Raw genomic sequence first — 17,031 nt, 5'->3', positions numbered from 1 at the left:
TTGGATCGGCCGCTGCCGCCAGCATGTTCCCCGGGCCGCTGCCTCGCTCCTGCGACACCTTCGTGGCGCTGCCGCCCGCCGCGGCGGGGGCACGCGTTGTCTTCGGGAAGAACTCGGACCGGCCGGCGGACGAGGTGCAGGAGGTCGTGCACTTCCCGGCCGCCGCGCATCCGCCCGGCGCCGCGCTGGAGGTGAGGGCGCGGGGGGGAGGGGGCGAGCCCTTCGGGAAAAACACACCTCTTAATCCCATTTTCTGTGTAATTTTAGCCCACGATTTGGTGGTTTAACCAAGGGGAGGTGCTCGCCAAAGCGATAGCGGGAAAGGTAAAGCTGTTGCGGGCTCTGACTTCTTGCAGTGCACGTACATCACGATCGAGCAAGTGGAGAAGACCTGCGCGGTGGTCCTGAGCCGGCCCGCCTGGCTCTGGGGGGCTGAGATGGGCGCCAACGAGCACGGCGTGTGCATCGGGAACGAAGCGGTGTGGGGCAGAGAGGAGGTGGGCGGTGAGGAAGCTCTTCTCGGCATGGACCTCGTAAGGTTTGCACGGGCTATCCTGGTAAATGGTACCCAACTCAGAACCTAGTTTTGAAACGTCTGGCTTGAGCTGTATGGGGATATACGTGCGTTCACTATCAGAAGCCATGTCTGCCTGCTGTTCTAGAGCCATGGTTAAAAGTTAAGTATTGCTTGGCACAGGCATTATATCACTGCCAGGAGCTGGGAGCCCATGAGGGGTATTAGACATGAGAGCAGAATCCATCAAGGAAATCATCAAACATTTTTTTCTCTCTACAATGTTGATACTAAACTGAAACAAGACATTTAACAAGAGCACAGCTGGACCTCAGGATCTCATGTGGGGCCTTTTTCTAGGGTCTGTACTCGTTTCCTAATGGTTTCACGCACATATTTTCAAGTTTCAGTCTTTGCTACACATCTCCACATAAATAATGCAGCTTCTTGTGCATGTCTTACTGCGTGCCAGTGTTAAGTCTATTAACCTACAGCAGACTGTCAGTCCCATACCTGTACAGGTATTACAGACATTTCCTGTCCTAGGCCCACTGTCTCCCTGCTTTTCTCTGCTTCTATTTGGTTGGTTTTCCCCATGTCAAGGACAAAGAGGACCTACTTCAAACCCTTTAAGTGACTTGCTCCTTTCTGTTACCAGAGCATACAAGCATCAAGTGCATATAGAAATAGTATTCCAAGTTGATCTGAATACTTAGACTGTATAGTTTTATGTGACATTTATAGCTCCCAAGATAACATCTTCCTTTTTTTTTAGGCTTGGACTTGAGAGAGCAGACACAGCTGAAAAGGCTCTTACTGTCATAGTCGATTTGCTAGAAAAATATGGACAGGGAGGAAACTGTATGGAGAGCCACATGGCATTTACATACTATAACAGCTTTCTGATAGCTGACAGAAAGGAAGCATGGGTGCTGGAGACATCAGGAAAATACTGGGCAGCAGAAAAAGTAGAAGGTATGGATGATGCTTTTGGTTTTAAACATTTCAAATGCAATGACGATTAGCAGTTCTCCACTTTTCATTCATTAAGGCATCATATGTATGTGTGCCTATAAACAACAGAAGTTGCTTCCTAGGTCATCAGTGTGCAGTGGCTAGCCCTTTCACAGAGGAGCTGAGTCACAGGGGGCCTTTTCAGAGTCAGAGGACCAGTTCTGCACTTGCAAAAGAGAGGGCAGCAAGAGGGTCACAGCATGAAAGTGACAGCATTATGTGTGCTCCTAAAGATGTTGGCAATCAATGACAATTCCATTTGATGGCAGGTTAGCACTGACAGGATCAGTGCATTGGGCCCTCAAGTGGCTGATTCTTCCAGCTGACTTAAGAGGACAAGATTTGGAGCTCTAAGAGGAAGAACATAAAGATAAGAATAATCAAGGCAGAACCTGAAGTATGATGTTGGAACTAGAAGTGAGTCAGAACTGAGCACCAGTGGAATTTCAATCGGAAGGATATATATATAGCCAGGGAGAGAGGGCCAAAAATAAAACCACAGGACTCTCAGATCTTGTAGAAAACTCTTCAGTGCATAATTTACTTCAATAAGGTAATTGTAAACAAAATGCCAATAAAATCAGTGTATTAAAATGATTCTTTCCTTACCTTACAAACAGGAGGTGTACGAAATATTTCCAACCAGCTCTCTATCACAACCAAGATTGACAGAGAACACCCAGGACTGAGGGAATACGCCAAAAGCAAGGGCTGGTGGGATGGGGAAAAGGAATTTGATTTTGCTGCCACGTATTCTTATGTAAATACTGCCAGAATGACCACATCCAGAGGGCGATATTGTGAAGGCTATAAACTTCTGAACAAACACAAAGGTACCATTTTTTTATATATATATATTTTAAGATAGGCAAAGCATTTAGTGAGCCATATTAATTTAAATCATAAATGATTAGACATCTAATGTGGGTAGTCATTCATGTCATATGGTGAACCTGAACTTACTAGAATAACTTTTTGCCCAAAGGAGAAACACTGAAGTCTTCTATCCATTATTGCCTATTTGTTGGTGAGGCAAAATTAAACAAGGGTCAAGTGTCAAACACACAGCTACACTAACAACACTGAGAGGTCACATTCTGACCCTACCGCTAAACACTCTGTAAGACCTGCTTTGAAACATTTTGCTATGCATTATTACTAAACTTCTGAAAAAAAAAAAAAAAAACACCCAACCCCAAAACAGACTCTCAGTAGTTTGCAGCCACAAACAGAACCTTATGAACAGCTTCAGTATGGTACCATTCATAGAGGCCTAAGACAACAGAGCAGCATTCAGACACAAAACTTGCATTTATTTTTTGAGATTGGTTTTAAACCTTTGTAGTTTTACAGTAACTGCTACTCTAACCTTGTGCAGTCTGATAAAACACCCTGAGAGGAGAACAAAATGTGTTTCTGTCTACACAGGTGCTCCTAATCACTAACTTATTCACTTATTTTTCAGACCTCTATAGAAAAAAAGCTATTACTTCTCTTCCAGCTGCATGCACCTGGCAGGTTTTTGCTGTGTCTGTATTCACTTACTCATTTGAAGTAATTAGTCTGAACCCAAATTACATTGTGCCCGTGTTTTTTTATTTATTTGTCTGAGCTCTGCCAGACCAAGTTTAGCATTTAGTTAATGCATCAGAATGAATCACCTTTTGCTATCCTGCCTTAGTGATCATGTAAATCCTGCATTCATTTTGGGAATTGCAGGTTCTGAATACTGAAAGCATTTTCATAATACCTGTATTTACTTGTATTATAAAAATGCTGAGATTCTATCAGTGTTTTCATTCTAAATCCCCATTTTCAGGCATTTAACTGAGCCATTTGAAAAATCACACTAGGTTATCAGCCTCATATGGTTTCAGTTTGTTTAGATTTATTTTAAATAGGTGCCCTAACTAAAAGCTATTTGGTTTACAGCATAAGTAAAATCGCTGGTTTGTTAATGTATCCTTCCCAGCTTTTTCACTCAGTGGCATTACATTTTTTCCAGGCTGCCTACCATGAGAAGACCATTTTTAGATAAACATTATTTCTATTTCATAAAATAGGGACTGTATTTCAGGAATACGAAATAATAAAAATGTCTAGTGGAAAACATGCAATACCTTCTTTCCTGCTGGACAAGTTGCTAACTGGCAGTTGACAAACTCATTGTTTCTTCTTTTAATATCCTTAATTCAAGACCAGGTTGGATGAAGCCTTGGGTGATATGGTTTAGTGTGAGGTGTCCCTGCCCATGGCAGGGGGGTTGGAACTAGATGATCTTGAGGTCCTTTCCAATCCTAACTATTCTATGATTCATCTAGCTTGCTGATTGCTTGAATTCTCTGACTTTCCCAAGCTACTGTGGGAATACTCAAGAGCATTTCCTTGCTGAAATGTAGTGCTGCATGCCTGTCCACAGCAAATTGAATTGTGTATAAAAAATAATACTAGAGAAATCTGACTCAGCGGCAGAATCATTATTTTAAGAGAAAACAGCAAGGCAGTTAAGTATTTATGCAGGTAGAATTTCACTGAGGGAAACACTAAAAGATTAAATGGTAGATTACACCTTCAAATAAAATAAAATTGCATAAATTCCTGTTTTCTGCCATAATCATACCCTCAGCTGATACATCAGAAAACTGCAAGTGCTGCCTGTTACAGTATTGGATTGTTTGGTGATACTGTGCTGGTATTTAAGCTTCAGTGTATGCTATACACTATCAGCAATATCATTTGAACATTAGATGCAGAGCCATATGTGGAAAGGGGATTGTGTCACCCAAGAAGAATTCAAAGAGACATTTGGCAGTATACCTCACATAAGTAGTTGATTAAGACTTCTTTACAAATGGATGTACTATTGTAGTTTCTGAGTATAGAAAGTGTTACTCCAGTGCATCCTTTCTATTATCAATTTAAAGCCTAAGTGCTTTGGAAGGTCAGATAACTGAAAATATATAATAATAAAAAAAAAAAGTGACAGTTTTGGTGTTTCATTTGCAAAGTTACACACAAAATCTGTGCACAGTTGTTATATTTATGTTTCTAAAGCAACATAGTAGTATTAACTGTGTACAAATACTAATAACTATTATAATGATTTATCTCCCGTGCAGTGCTCAGAAATGCCAGCCTTTAATTCAAGCTACTAATTTTCAACTGTAAAATTACTGTTTGAATGACCATTTGCTAGCCATATGTATTTTACCTTTCTGGGAAGCATCATGTGTTGTCGTCCTCCCCCTTCTCCAAGTCATAAATGTTACAGCTCATTATCACCTACTCCTTGAAATAAACACTTTGGGGAAAACAATAAAGTGTATTACATATTAAGGTATGCTGTTGAAAGGATTATTTTTTTGTGCCAACATGGACAAACTAAAATTAGCATTGCCTACTACAGGAAAAAGCAGCCAGTTGTGAAGAACATGCCATTTAGCTGGTATTATAAGTAGCAGTGTGTGTAAATAATTGTATTGTATCTTTAATAGGATCTATCACTTCTGAAATAATGATGGAAATTCTTCGTGACAAAGAGAGTGGCATTAATATGGAAGGTGGATTTATGACAACTGGAAGTATGGTGTCTGTGTTGCCTCAGCAGCCTAATCTGCCATGTATTCACTTCTTTACTGGAACTCCAGATCCTGCAAGGTGATGTGGCAACAAGTAATTAGGATAAAATTCACAAATATCTAAACTAAGAAGTGATGCAGTTTTTCTAATTATATTCTTTTTTAGTCCAGCCCATCATGTTCTGTTTTGTCCTCCCCCAAAAAGCACAATCAAAAAGTAGGAGGAACATGATGTGCGTTATACTATATACCAACCTATTTAACAAAACACTGCTGCGTTACTGACTTAAACATCAGGAGATAATTTTTTTTTTAAAGACATTTCTTAAAAGAAGGAATTAGAAGAATGGGGAAAATACAGCAATTTACCCATTCAACAATTTTATACAAACTATCAGTGAAGGATCTCTGCTCTGTTTTCTCTTTCTAGGTCTGTATTCAAGCCTTTCATTTTTGTGCCCAATGTTGCTCAGTTGCTGAAAACCAGCTCCCCTACTTTTGGCCAAGATGATCCAGTTAAGAAGCAACCACGTTTTCAGACTAAGCCAGATCGAAGACACGAGCTCTATAAAAAACATGAAACTGCTGCTGTAGTTATGGAAACTACCGAGGTACATTGATTAAATTAGATTTCAATGCAAGCAGGTGGTTTATATAAGCTCACATTTTGTTAATGTGTTACTGTATAATGCCCTTTGATGGATTGTGAAGAATATTGTAGTGTACCAGAAGCAGCCCATGGTGTTGGCATCTGGCAGGCATATGTTTCAGCACTAAAAACTGCAACTAGCATTTTGGTGTACTCCCAGGCCTAGCCACAGATAGGTATCTGTAATGCTCATCTTACAAAGCAGCAGGCCACACATACTCCTGCACTAGTCAGATAATGGGGAAATACTTGAGCAGCCACAGGCTCCTGGTAAGAGTACTTAAAACTCTTCAAGGCCCTGGTCTCAGGCAATAAGGAGGGTATGCCTTTTATCACTGCTTAAGGAAACATCAGAAAGGTAGAGGGACACAAAGGTAAAGCAGGGATGTAGTTGCTTGCCTTAACAGTAGCATCTCTCCTATTTACAGATACATGTTCTAAAAAATAAGGCACATGCCCACTTATGTTTTGGTAGCATAAATACCTAGAGAGCTTTAATTTTGTTCATTTTCAGTCCATCAGACAAGGATGTAGGCAGATGAAGATATTACATATCAAGAAAGATATCTAGGGAAACCTGTCATAGAGCTAATTTCTACCAACACAAACTTGTACCCCAGCAACTATTAAGAGGTTAAAATAGAGACAGTAGAACAGAATTTTGTTAGGGTGAACACTACATGCTCTGTATAGCTTTTAGTGAAATACAGACATTTCTTTCTGCAGGGCAAAGGTAAAGAGATGCTGAAAGATATACAGGAGTTGGAGAAACAGAAGATAAATGAAATGGAATCAATCCTGCAAAATGGATGTCTCGACACTAGCCAAGCAGTTAACCTTTTTTCACAGTGTGTAGAAGAAGAACTCAAAATATATAGCTAAAACTACTATTTGAATGTGGTAAAATTCAGCTTTATAATGAACTTTTCTTCTAAAGAAGTGGGTATATAGATTACATCTTATTTTCAATATGCCAGTTAGTATGGACAGTTTTAAAGATATGTATTCATATTCAGGCCAAACAGCTTTTGGCTGTATGAAGCAATGCTGAAAAGGTTCTTAAGAGCTAGGCACTGGTTTTGTCTGTACGTGGCATAAAGCTGTCAGCAGAGATTGATTTTGCCAAGAAACAGATGCAGTTAGACTGTAATAGCTTGATTAAATTGCAGAACAACTTCGTCTCTGGATGAAGAACAACTCAGATTTGGAGAACTCTGTTCTAGTGTACACACATGTAGCTTTTATAGTAAGATAATCATAGCAGAATTTCATATTGCCAGAATTTAAATGGCCATGCTGAAGGACTTTCTAAAATATAGAAGCTATTGCTTGCACTGAATAAAAATGATATGCAAAGTCAAGTAAGATTGATATTCAGATGTTTAATAAAACCATTCTAAGGTACGTTTCATATATAAGCCTTCTATTACTTCAGTGCAAAATGAGGTTAAGAGTTCAAGGTATATTAGAACCAAATCACAGTTACAATTTTAGCATGATTTGTTGTGAAATCTGATTACATGGAATTCAGTGATGCAAGCACTCTGCAAGTTACCACACAATTTTCACTTCCCTTATTTTCCCCACCCTGATACTGAAAAATAAACTTAATTACATACACTATGATCATTGTCGAATTAATTCTGCAATACATTTTATAGCATCATTTTTTAATGTTTCCTGAATTGTCACTTTTTAAAATTGGACAAAGAGAAAGGAAGAAGCTGGGGTACACAAGTATATTCATGTACTCAGTGGTACACTTACAGTTTTACTTCATATAATGCTTTTTAACCATGACTTGTCTTGCCAAAATTGCTAGACTACAGAGTTATTTTAATCAAGCTTTTTTGCCCTGCCAGGAAATCCTTCCTCCCTGATCCTGCTTAAGAGTATTGGTAAACAGGTAACACTAATTATACTATCTCTGGCAAAAGACAAACTGAGCAGACAAGAAAGAAAGAAGATTCTAGCTTTACTATATGATCAAGCAGGATAAAAATGAGTGAAAGAAAAAAGCCCAAACAAAACAAAAACGCAAAACCCAGCACTTCTGCAAACCTTCAGAAGAGAACATGTAGAGTGAAATGGAGCATTAGAGCTGCAGAAACAGTATGTGACATGACACAGCACCCCCCCAGCAGACCACAGAAAGACCATTCTTCTCTGTTTTTTCTAGATTTAGTCAGTTTCTAGAGTTATTCCAGAGGCCAAAGGTGGGGCTACACACATACATCATTTTGGAAACTGTTCTATTCCCCCACTGGTAAAAAAAGTAAGTATAGCAAACAATATATATACAATGAAGTTTGGCGAATGAGTAAGAAAGTTAAGAACTTGGCAGAATTTGTTCTTCCTGATGCTACAATGAAAGTAGAAGTTAATTTGGGATACCGTGTTCAGAGCCACAGCAAGAAACTAATGGGTCAGGAAAGTTTCTTGAACTTTCTTGTTCTAGCGATCCTGTGTACCAAGTGACAGTAGCAAGTAAAATAGAGTAGGAGGTAAGACAGAAGGTAAGCTTGAGTACACTTTGACCCCTTTTGTTGCCAACAAAATTTCTTGGAAGTTCAATAGTACAGTGGATATTTATGAGCTGCATGGTATCTTTAATCAAATTTTGCTATATTTACCTGTTTTCCTCATGGATGTCTATATCTGACAGTCATGTGTATCTTTTTCCTATATTTCATAATCCACACTATCTCTTTGATGACTTCAAAGCATAAATAAATACCAGGTAAAACTGCTGGAAATCAATGTATGAGTCAAGTTTACAGGTAGCATAGCAAAACAAGAAAAACAATTTTATGCTACAATGCAAATATAGTGAAGTTACACAGGAATGAAAGTAGTGAAGGTGGTGGAGAAAGCCTTTAAGTGAACTTTTTGTCCACTTAATCATGGGATGGTAATTTACCAGGTTAAGTATATTGGTCTGAGTGTAATATAGGCAGATAACACTCCAACCGTTTCTCTAGTTTCTGTGCTGTTTTTTTTTTTATTGGCTGGTCTACAGGATACAAAGTAAAACCAATGTGATGTGTGGTGACAGATCAAGTGATGGCCAACAGAGTACGGAATATTTTGGTACCTTTTTTTTCCAGGGATTTCATCCTCCTAGAACACATGCAGTGTAAAAACAGAAAATGAAGATGAGATCAGGAGGAATAAATACCCCCCCCCCTCCAACAATCATACATAAAAAATAATTCAGAATATCCTCTAGAGGGCAATCTTTGCATGTATTTCATCTAGGAATACTGTTACGGGTTATTTTATTCATGTCCATTATCATAATCATTATTAGATTAGTGCTAGGAAAAAAGATCCAGTTTTTCACTGGAGGCTCTTCTGGGGTTATTTGTTCAGTGGTGTTTTCATGGAACATCAGTTCAATAAACTTATCCCAAACTAATCCACTTTCAAAATAAAAGAATCATTGCACCACTGACCACATCTTCAAGGCAAAGTTATTTCCATTCACCAAAATTTCTCACATCAGTAGATCAGCTATTAACATACATCAAATTGTCAACTATTTTAAAGCTTGCCAGTGCTCCTTGGAAAAAGCAAATGTCAGATAAAAGTTAGTTAACTTTCTAAAACTATTCAAAGTCTCTTCTTAGCTGCCAGAATTACCCAGTGATCTAGAAACAGATGATCATATCCCATATTTAATTCCTAGTTTCTTTAGTTATTGGGCTAAAGGGTATGATGCCAGCAGTCACAATGTTGTAACAATCTAACAGAAATTGGTGTCAGGTGTTAATTAAAGGTGTCAGATTAGTAACAGGGAGCCTTCTCTAAGCAGATATTTTGAGCAATTACTTAAACCAGACATGTTCAAATCTAGAAAACAGCATAGCTGTTGTAAGTAAGGAGGGAAGGGCAGGACTTTATGATGAAATTGAGAAAAATGAGAGTGCAAGAACAATGACTATGCGCAGGACCATAAAACTTACCCGAGATCAACTTCTTTAACATTTGAAGAACAAACAAAACCCCATATATTTGGTAAATAGATGATATTTGGTAAGTAGATTATAATGTGAAATGTTCATAAAGATCTGCTTAGGCTGCTAGATGAAAACTGGTATCTTTGTGTAAACACCCATTAACAAGCCATGTGCCTATTTAAAAAGCATCAAGGGTGGATATAAGAAACACCAAATCTGAAACCCAAGAGCCACTTAAGCAAATCTCCCAGAAAATCAATACATTTGTCATAAATCTTGACATGCACACATAACCCTCCCACGCCTCACAGCACATCAAAGCTCGGAACTCTGAAATCAAGTAACAGATTTATTGACAAGTTACAGTATTTAGAAGCCAGACATACACATGGCTTCTGCTCTTAAGTCACACATATCTAATTATTCCAAAATATTTGATATAGCTGTCTTCAGCACTATTGTTTTCCTTTGTGGCCACAGCCCGATATAAATGTCAATTATTCTGCTGCTGGAAAACATTAAAATATGTCAGTTTGTATAGCACACATATGCAGTTGCATGCAGTTGTGTTTCTGTGCACACTGCAGAAGTGCAGTGTGACTGACAGTAATAGGATTTTTTTCCAATCTAAGTCTTGCATGGAGTTAGAGCTACCACAAAGCAACTGTTTCTTGAACAGTAGGTTATGCTGCTAAAATCACTTTTAATACAAAGTAGGTGCATAGGAGCTGTAATAAAAATCTGTGTACTAAAAAAAACAAGAGCAAAACCAGGGAAAGACTTTTTTTTTTTTTAAAAAAAAGGATGAGAAATTATTCATATGCTTGAGCAAAAAAAAAAAAATTTTTTTTAAATACCTGGGATCCTTTCCCTCACTATGAAATTTTTATATAGCTATAAAAATGCTGTTCCTGCAGTTTTAACAGGGCAGCATAATGGCTATCAGATACTACAGTTTGTCTTCAACCTTAGCAAAATACTGCAGAAGACACACTGATTATCAGATTCTGCCTTCAGTGCAGAGGAATCTGAATGACACTACATTAACTATTTCAACATCATAGGAGGGTACCTGAGGCTTATTATAAACCCATGTTAGGCAACCAATACTAAAACTTTAGGATCTTTAGCTACTCTAAACCCCAACTCGGATGTTCAGTTAGGATTCTTTATATAGTAGATTCAAAAAAGTCACTCTATTTCATTTAAAAGGTTTTAGGAGTTGATAAATTTTTCATCCTGACTTGCACAGGTATCCAGTGCTTCCATAACATCTTTACTTGAGGCTGGCACTTCTGAATTAAACTGGAACGGTTAAATCAGAAGGCAAAAATCTACTCTTGACAAAGTTACTATCACCATAAGGCAAAAGTACAGAACCACTTGCTTATCTGAAATTCCATTATCTCATTTCCATTATCTGGGAGAACGTTGGGTATCTTGAGGTTTTTAAGATTTAGTAAATTTGTACAAAATCATTATTTGTTCCACTCAATATTTCCTCAGCTTTAACACTCTGACATCAGAATGATGTGAGAAACAAGCCACCTGATCTGAGGTGTAAACAACTTGAACAAGTTCTTGGTGTTAGAAAGGAGTGGAGTATTAAAAACTGAGATATGATAGAAGAAATTCTACTTTTATGAAATCAGGAGATGCCTGACTGTGAAAAGGAATCAGTATTTTATCATATTAAATTATGGAAAACATACAGCAACATGAAAAATACCCCTCATTCATATTGGTTTTTTCCCCACTGTGGCATCAGTCACTAAAGCTGCCTCTAATAATGCCTCTATATAATATGACAGTGACACATCATTTTACTATTTGTTTTGCTCAAAATGGTGAAAAAAAAATGCTCTAAATCTAGAGCATCTTGTTTTGTTCTATTGCATTTTGTTTGGAATGCTCCCTAAGTACCACTTGCTACCATTTCCTTCAGAACAGGCACAAGTAGAACCACATCTCCTAACTTTACAAGAGAGAATAAAAATTATCTGAGAGCCCCGAATACTTCCAATTTCAGTGGTGAAGGCAGAGGAGGTGTTCACACTCACCCCTAACTGCCTGTACTCTGACTACACATTCAGGTCAATGGCTCTCAACTGCAACTGATCTCTTAGGAATAAAGCGGTAATACAGATATTCATCCCGAAATTCAAATTCATTCGTAATATGCTGGATGACGCCTCCTTTCATCAGTCTGTCTCCATACACCACAGCTTCACCACGGTCAGAGGCAAGGCCAACTTGCATGAGCCAGTTCACCAGGTCACAGCCAAAGAAGATGCCAGTGGAGATCTTTGCACCACACCTGTATGTCAAAGGAATGATTCACCCACATGTTCTGTAAATCTGGTATCACCACTGCACGATGGGGAAAGGCAAGGAAAAATAGCAGGAAACAAGGAAAGACATCATGACAGTTAAGAGCATGTTAGGAAGAGAGTTTGCAAGTTTTCTACATTAGGGACATGCCAATGTTCACTACCTTTTCCTACAGACACTTTAGTAAGAAGCAAAAGAATCTGCAGTTATTTAAGGCTTGTGCAAAGAAACTTCAGTGAACATTAAGGAGCAATTTTCCTCAAAGCACACACAATGTAATTCTATTTCTTGGATATTCACTTCCCATCTATTCATTAACATGATCATTTCTGCAACAAAATATCTGAGTTGAGTGCAGCAACAAGGACTCAATCTGCACGTCAATTCTATTTTACAATTTCTCTACAGTTTTAAACAGACACTAACTGCTCACATATATTGTAAACAAAAACTATTTAAGATGCAGATCCAGTTAAATATTTACCACACAGGCAGTACTAACAAATAAAGCCTTTACAGCAAAACTAATTTTCTTTTACATATTTATGAGAATGCCACTAACCATCTACCTAGTTGCAGTAAAAATACCATTCAGAAATCTACCTGTAGCAATGAATGTTGCTAGTTATCTAAAATCTGCTCTATGGAACCCAAGTGCAGGGTTTCTGAAGATGATGAACAGCTACACAAGACAGCAAACCCCAAACTTCTTTCCCTATTTTTTTTTAAGTCAAAAGCAGTAGAAACACAGAGCAATTGTTAACCTCTAATAGCAGAGAAGCAACAATACATAAAAATCCATTATTACAAGGTCTCAGTATGGTATGTTTGATATGTTTAAATCAAAGAGGATAGGATCGAGTTGGATGATTATTTTAACTGAAAAGATTAATGCTTTCTTTTGATTCACAAGGAGAAATAAGACATGAAACTAGTTCTGCACAAGCATAACATTAAACAAGGGAGCAACAAATGTCAGATTTTGATGTATTCTCAAGTGGATGTATGATTAATAAGAACCACAAAACACAACCAAATGAACAGCCCAAAGTTCAAGAAACCACAACAGCAGCAGAGGCACAGGAAACACAGCTGTGAAACCTGCTCTGTTTGAAAACTAACATTTTCTGATACCTCTTTTCTCTCTGGCACAAAGAAGCAAGTCCTTGAACTGCCATACTCCATTTTTCCTAAATGCACAACTTTATTTCTTATGGAACATTACTGAGTTCTAAGGGGACTGAGCAAAATCGTGATACTGTAAAAAAGAGTTATGGAATATGGTTTTGGACTACCTGACCATTAAAAGACCACCCCAGTACACCAAACTAGTCTACTTAAAAGCTCACATGACAAGAAAAGTCAAAGCGTCCTATCAGAAGAATTCTTCATGTCTCCACTTCAAACAATAGTATCTGAAGTCAGGCAGAATCTTTTTTTTTGCTCCTGCTTCTTCTGTCTGCATTTCTCTTTTTGTCCAGCTACACATATCTGAATTCATAATTGTTGATTTGGGTATCCTAATCTGCCTCTGAAAGCTCTGCTGATCTCATAAAATGAGGTTTAGGTCTCACAAAAGGAATGAGCAAAAGAAACTGTATGAACTCAAAAGGTGTAAAGGTCCTAAACCCACAATAATGTCACATATTGAGTGGCCTCCAAGTACACACTGACATAAGTTGCAACTGTTTTGCCTCTTGTAAAAGCTATTTATTAGTAAACACTCCATCACTTATATACTGAAACATTTTTAATCTCAAAACAAAACATATGAAAGGTCTCCAGTTTGACAAAACTCAGACACATGCACTCTATTACAGGCATTATCATATATATTTTTTCAGAAAGATTTTCTCTCCTGAACTCCAGGTAAATGCAAAAACTTGGGCAATACCTTAATAATATAAAACTTTTTATAATTTATACAAAACATAGATAGGGTGATGTGATAAATTGCACCTCAATGTTCCAGTGTGAGACTAAAAACATGTTACTGCTGAATTCTTAATTCTTATTCAAACCAGGAGGTTTGAATAAATATACCACAACAGGTATCAGCCACAGACATTAAACTGCATTTAATTATTTCCAGAAGGTGAGCTATGATCTTTGTAACAGGTTATATGAGCAGGGAGAAACCTTACCTTCTACCTTTGACAATACTTTTGACACAGTGATCTCTATGGTAATGAACAAACTGTTGACAGGTCATCCTGATTTCCTCAGGTACACAGGGATCTGTGTGCCCTGCTGCCTCTCTTCCTCCCCAGAAGAACTCAAGTCTTAAGAAAAACAGAGGGAGAGAAAATAAATGAAAACCAGTAAATCAAACAGAGGCATTTTAAAGGAAATTGCAAATAATAGAACAGGACCCATAGGAAGCTTATCGCAACCGTTTCATTGGGTTTGTGCCTGATACTTTATATACAATCTTACTAATATACTTGTAAGGTCTTTGAACACTGGGAGGTTTTATTCTAGGCTCAGCCAGAAAGAAAGAGAGTAACTGGGAGGCAGCTTTAGCTGCTGTATTCACATCACAGCCAGCCAGCTCTGAGTTAAAGATGGCTTTGTATGTGTGTATCCACAGTGAGAGTGTCCATCCACACAGAATACTTGTACAAGGTTATGAATACGGGGCTTTAAAACAGTGATAGATGTGAATGCTAAACCAGATTCCAAGTTTTAATTTATCAGCTGAGATTATTTCTGAAGATCCATCATCTCACTAATCCAGTTGGATCCTTCACCATCATTTGCCAAAGATTTTGTCTATAAGGAGCTTGTGGGATTTTTGTCTCAGGGGGCATCATAAGGATAGGAGTAAAAACTCATGCACAGTGAACAGCAATTAGCTCTCTGCAACTGGGATAGAAAAGAAATTTGGAAGATCAAACAAACAGTAAATGCAATGCAATGGAACTGAACACTCAATACCCCTTAAAAGTTATTATCATTAATAGTTGAGTTTATAGGTGAAATGTAAAGATTTATTTACCTTCGCTTGAACGGTAGAATGATTAAATGCTTATCTAAGCCAAAAATACCAAAGCAAATGAAGCCCTGGGGGAAAAAAACACAGGAAAAGAAACATTAAACAAAATTTTTAGTTTCTATAGAACAGAAATAAAATATTAAAAAACTCATTGCCAAAAGACACATTAAAAGTATCCCTCTTCTCTAGATATCATTCAAAATGCATTTTGTTTCTGGTTTGATTTTTCATTTGGGGCTTCAAAATACAGATTAATACATAACAGCACATCAAAGAAACTCTTCCTATCATTACATTCAGAGGGACCTTGACACGCTTGTGAGGTGGTGGGCTGATGCCAACCTCATGAAGTTTAACCATGACAAGTGCAAGGTCCTACACCTGGGTCGGAGCAATCCCAGGCACAGCTACAGGTTGGACAAAAAGGAAATTCAGAGCAGCCCTGCAGAGAAGGACTTGGAGGTGTTGGTCAATGAGAAAATGAACATGAGCCGGCTTCAGTGTGCGCTTATAGCCCAGAAAGCCAACCGTGTCCTGGGCTGCATCAAAAGAAGCATGACCAGCAGGTTGAAGGAGGTGATCCTGCCCCTCTACTCTGCTCTTGTGAGACCTCACTTGGAGTATTGTGTGCAGTTCTGGTGTTCTCAACATAAAAAGGACATGGAACTGTTGGAACAAGTCCAGAGGAGGGCCACGAGGATGATCAGGGGACTGGAGCACCTCCCATATGAAGACAGGCTGAGAAAGTTGGGGCTGTTCAGCCTGGAGAAGAGAAGGCTGCATGGAGACCTCATAGCAGCCTTCCAGTATCTGAAGGGGGGGGGCCTACAGGGATGCTGGGGAGGGACTGTTCATCAGGGACAGTAGTGATAGGACAAGGGGTAACGGGTTGAAACTTAAAGAGCAGAGGTTTAGATTGAATATAAGGAAGAAATTCTTTACTGTTAGGGTGGTGAGGCACTTGAATGTGTTGCCCAAGAAAACTGTGAATGCTCCATCCCTGGCAGTATTCAAGCCCAGGTTGGACAGAGCCTTGGGTGACATGGTTTAGTGTGAGGTGTCCCTGCCCATGGCAGGGGGGTTGGAACTAGATGATCTTAAGGTCCTTTCCAACCCTAACTGTTCTATGATTCTATGATTACATAGCCAGTTATTTAAATCTGGCTTTGTTAATGTCAAGATAAGAACTGACTTGCTGTCACTTGAATGCTAGAATACTCTCCAGTTAATTCATTTTTCTGTGCTGCTTTTGTATCAAAACTCCTATCATTACCTGATACTGCAGTGCATCTTGTAGGCACACCTGTCCATGGATCTGTATCTAGCAGGTGTATTAACATTGCCTTGCTTTCACCTTCACATGTAACAAAGCTACCTTGGGTAGGTTTGCATTGAAATAGGCCATGGGTAGCTGAAACAGTCACCCATCTAACTATCAGCTATCAGTTAATGGTGCTGTAACTGAAAATGAAGAGATAACAAAGCTTTACAGCAAAAGCATCCATGTAGCCATCTTGCATCTATTTATTTAGTTATACTGGTGTAACTCCATGGAAGCAACACTGGTGAAGCTTTCTGGTACAAAAAAGGCTAAAATTCTACTCAGTTTCCATGTGCATCTGCCATTTTGTTGCCATTTGCACCTTTGAAAGTGTTCATGCACATGAAAGACATGCATTATGGTAAGAGAGCTATCAAAGAAAAAGAAAAAGCTTGAGGAAACAAAGGCAACATAAGGAGCTGGTGACTTCAGTGTTGTTTGAAGACTTCAGCTTACAGTGCTTGTAACCAGCACCTGCTTGCAACACCCACTAACCAAGGCATTTTCAGAACAAGCACTGATAAATACCTGACCAAAATTAAACACAGCACAGAAGAACTGCAATTCCACATACAGCCTTCCAGGCTCTTGGTTGAACAGCCACCACAAACAACTGGAAAGATTCTGTTAAGAAAAACAAACAAAGAAACCAAAAACCAGAAACCTAATC

The 17,031-nt window shown here is 38.5% G+C and overlaps 2 protein-coding genes across 3 annotated transcripts in view; one reads left to right on the top strand and one right to left on the bottom strand.

Annotated features, from left to right (window-relative positions):
* The first annotated feature begins 23 nt into the window (after window positions 1-23).
* Window positions 24-7,381, top strand: SCRN3 (secernin 3). The gene is made up of 7 exons (XM_034065646.1): window positions 24-191; window positions 357-538; window positions 1,290-1,489; window positions 2,149-2,361; window positions 5,023-5,185; window positions 5,537-5,717; window positions 6,482-7,381. The coding sequence occupies exons 1-7, from the start codon at window positions 24-26 to the stop codon at window positions 6,635-6,637; spliced, it is 1,263 nt and encodes a 420-aa protein (XP_033921537.1). The 3' UTR covers window positions 6,638-7,381.
* Window positions 7,382-10,043: 2,662 nt separating this feature from the next.
* GPR155 (G protein-coupled receptor 155) overlaps window positions 10,044-17,031 on the bottom strand; it is a 28,779-nt gene continuing 21,791 nt past the window's right edge. For both annotated transcript variants that reach the window (XM_005152594.4, XM_031052263.2), the window contains exons 13-16: window positions 16,890-16,985; window positions 15,044-15,108; window positions 14,190-14,327; window positions 10,044-12,031 (exon numbers count right to left, since the gene is read on the bottom strand). In XM_005152594.4, the coding sequence (XP_005152651.2) occupies window positions 11,809-12,031; window positions 14,190-14,327; window positions 15,044-15,108; window positions 16,890-16,985 (522 nt within the window). In that variant the 3' untranslated portion in view covers window positions 10,044-11,808. The remainder of the gene's footprint in view (window positions 12,032-14,189; window positions 14,328-15,043; window positions 15,109-16,889; window positions 16,986-17,031) is intronic.

Source organism: Melopsittacus undulatus, chromosome 8 (genome assembly GCF_012275295.1).
Source record: "Melopsittacus undulatus isolate bMelUnd1 chromosome 8, bMelUnd1.mat.Z, whole genome shotgun sequence".
Lineage (NCBI taxonomy): Eukaryota > Metazoa > Chordata > Aves > Psittaciformes > Psittaculidae > Melopsittacus > Melopsittacus undulatus.
Note: the sequence above shows the minus strand (reverse complement) of the source record. Positions and strands in the feature narration are given on the sequence as shown.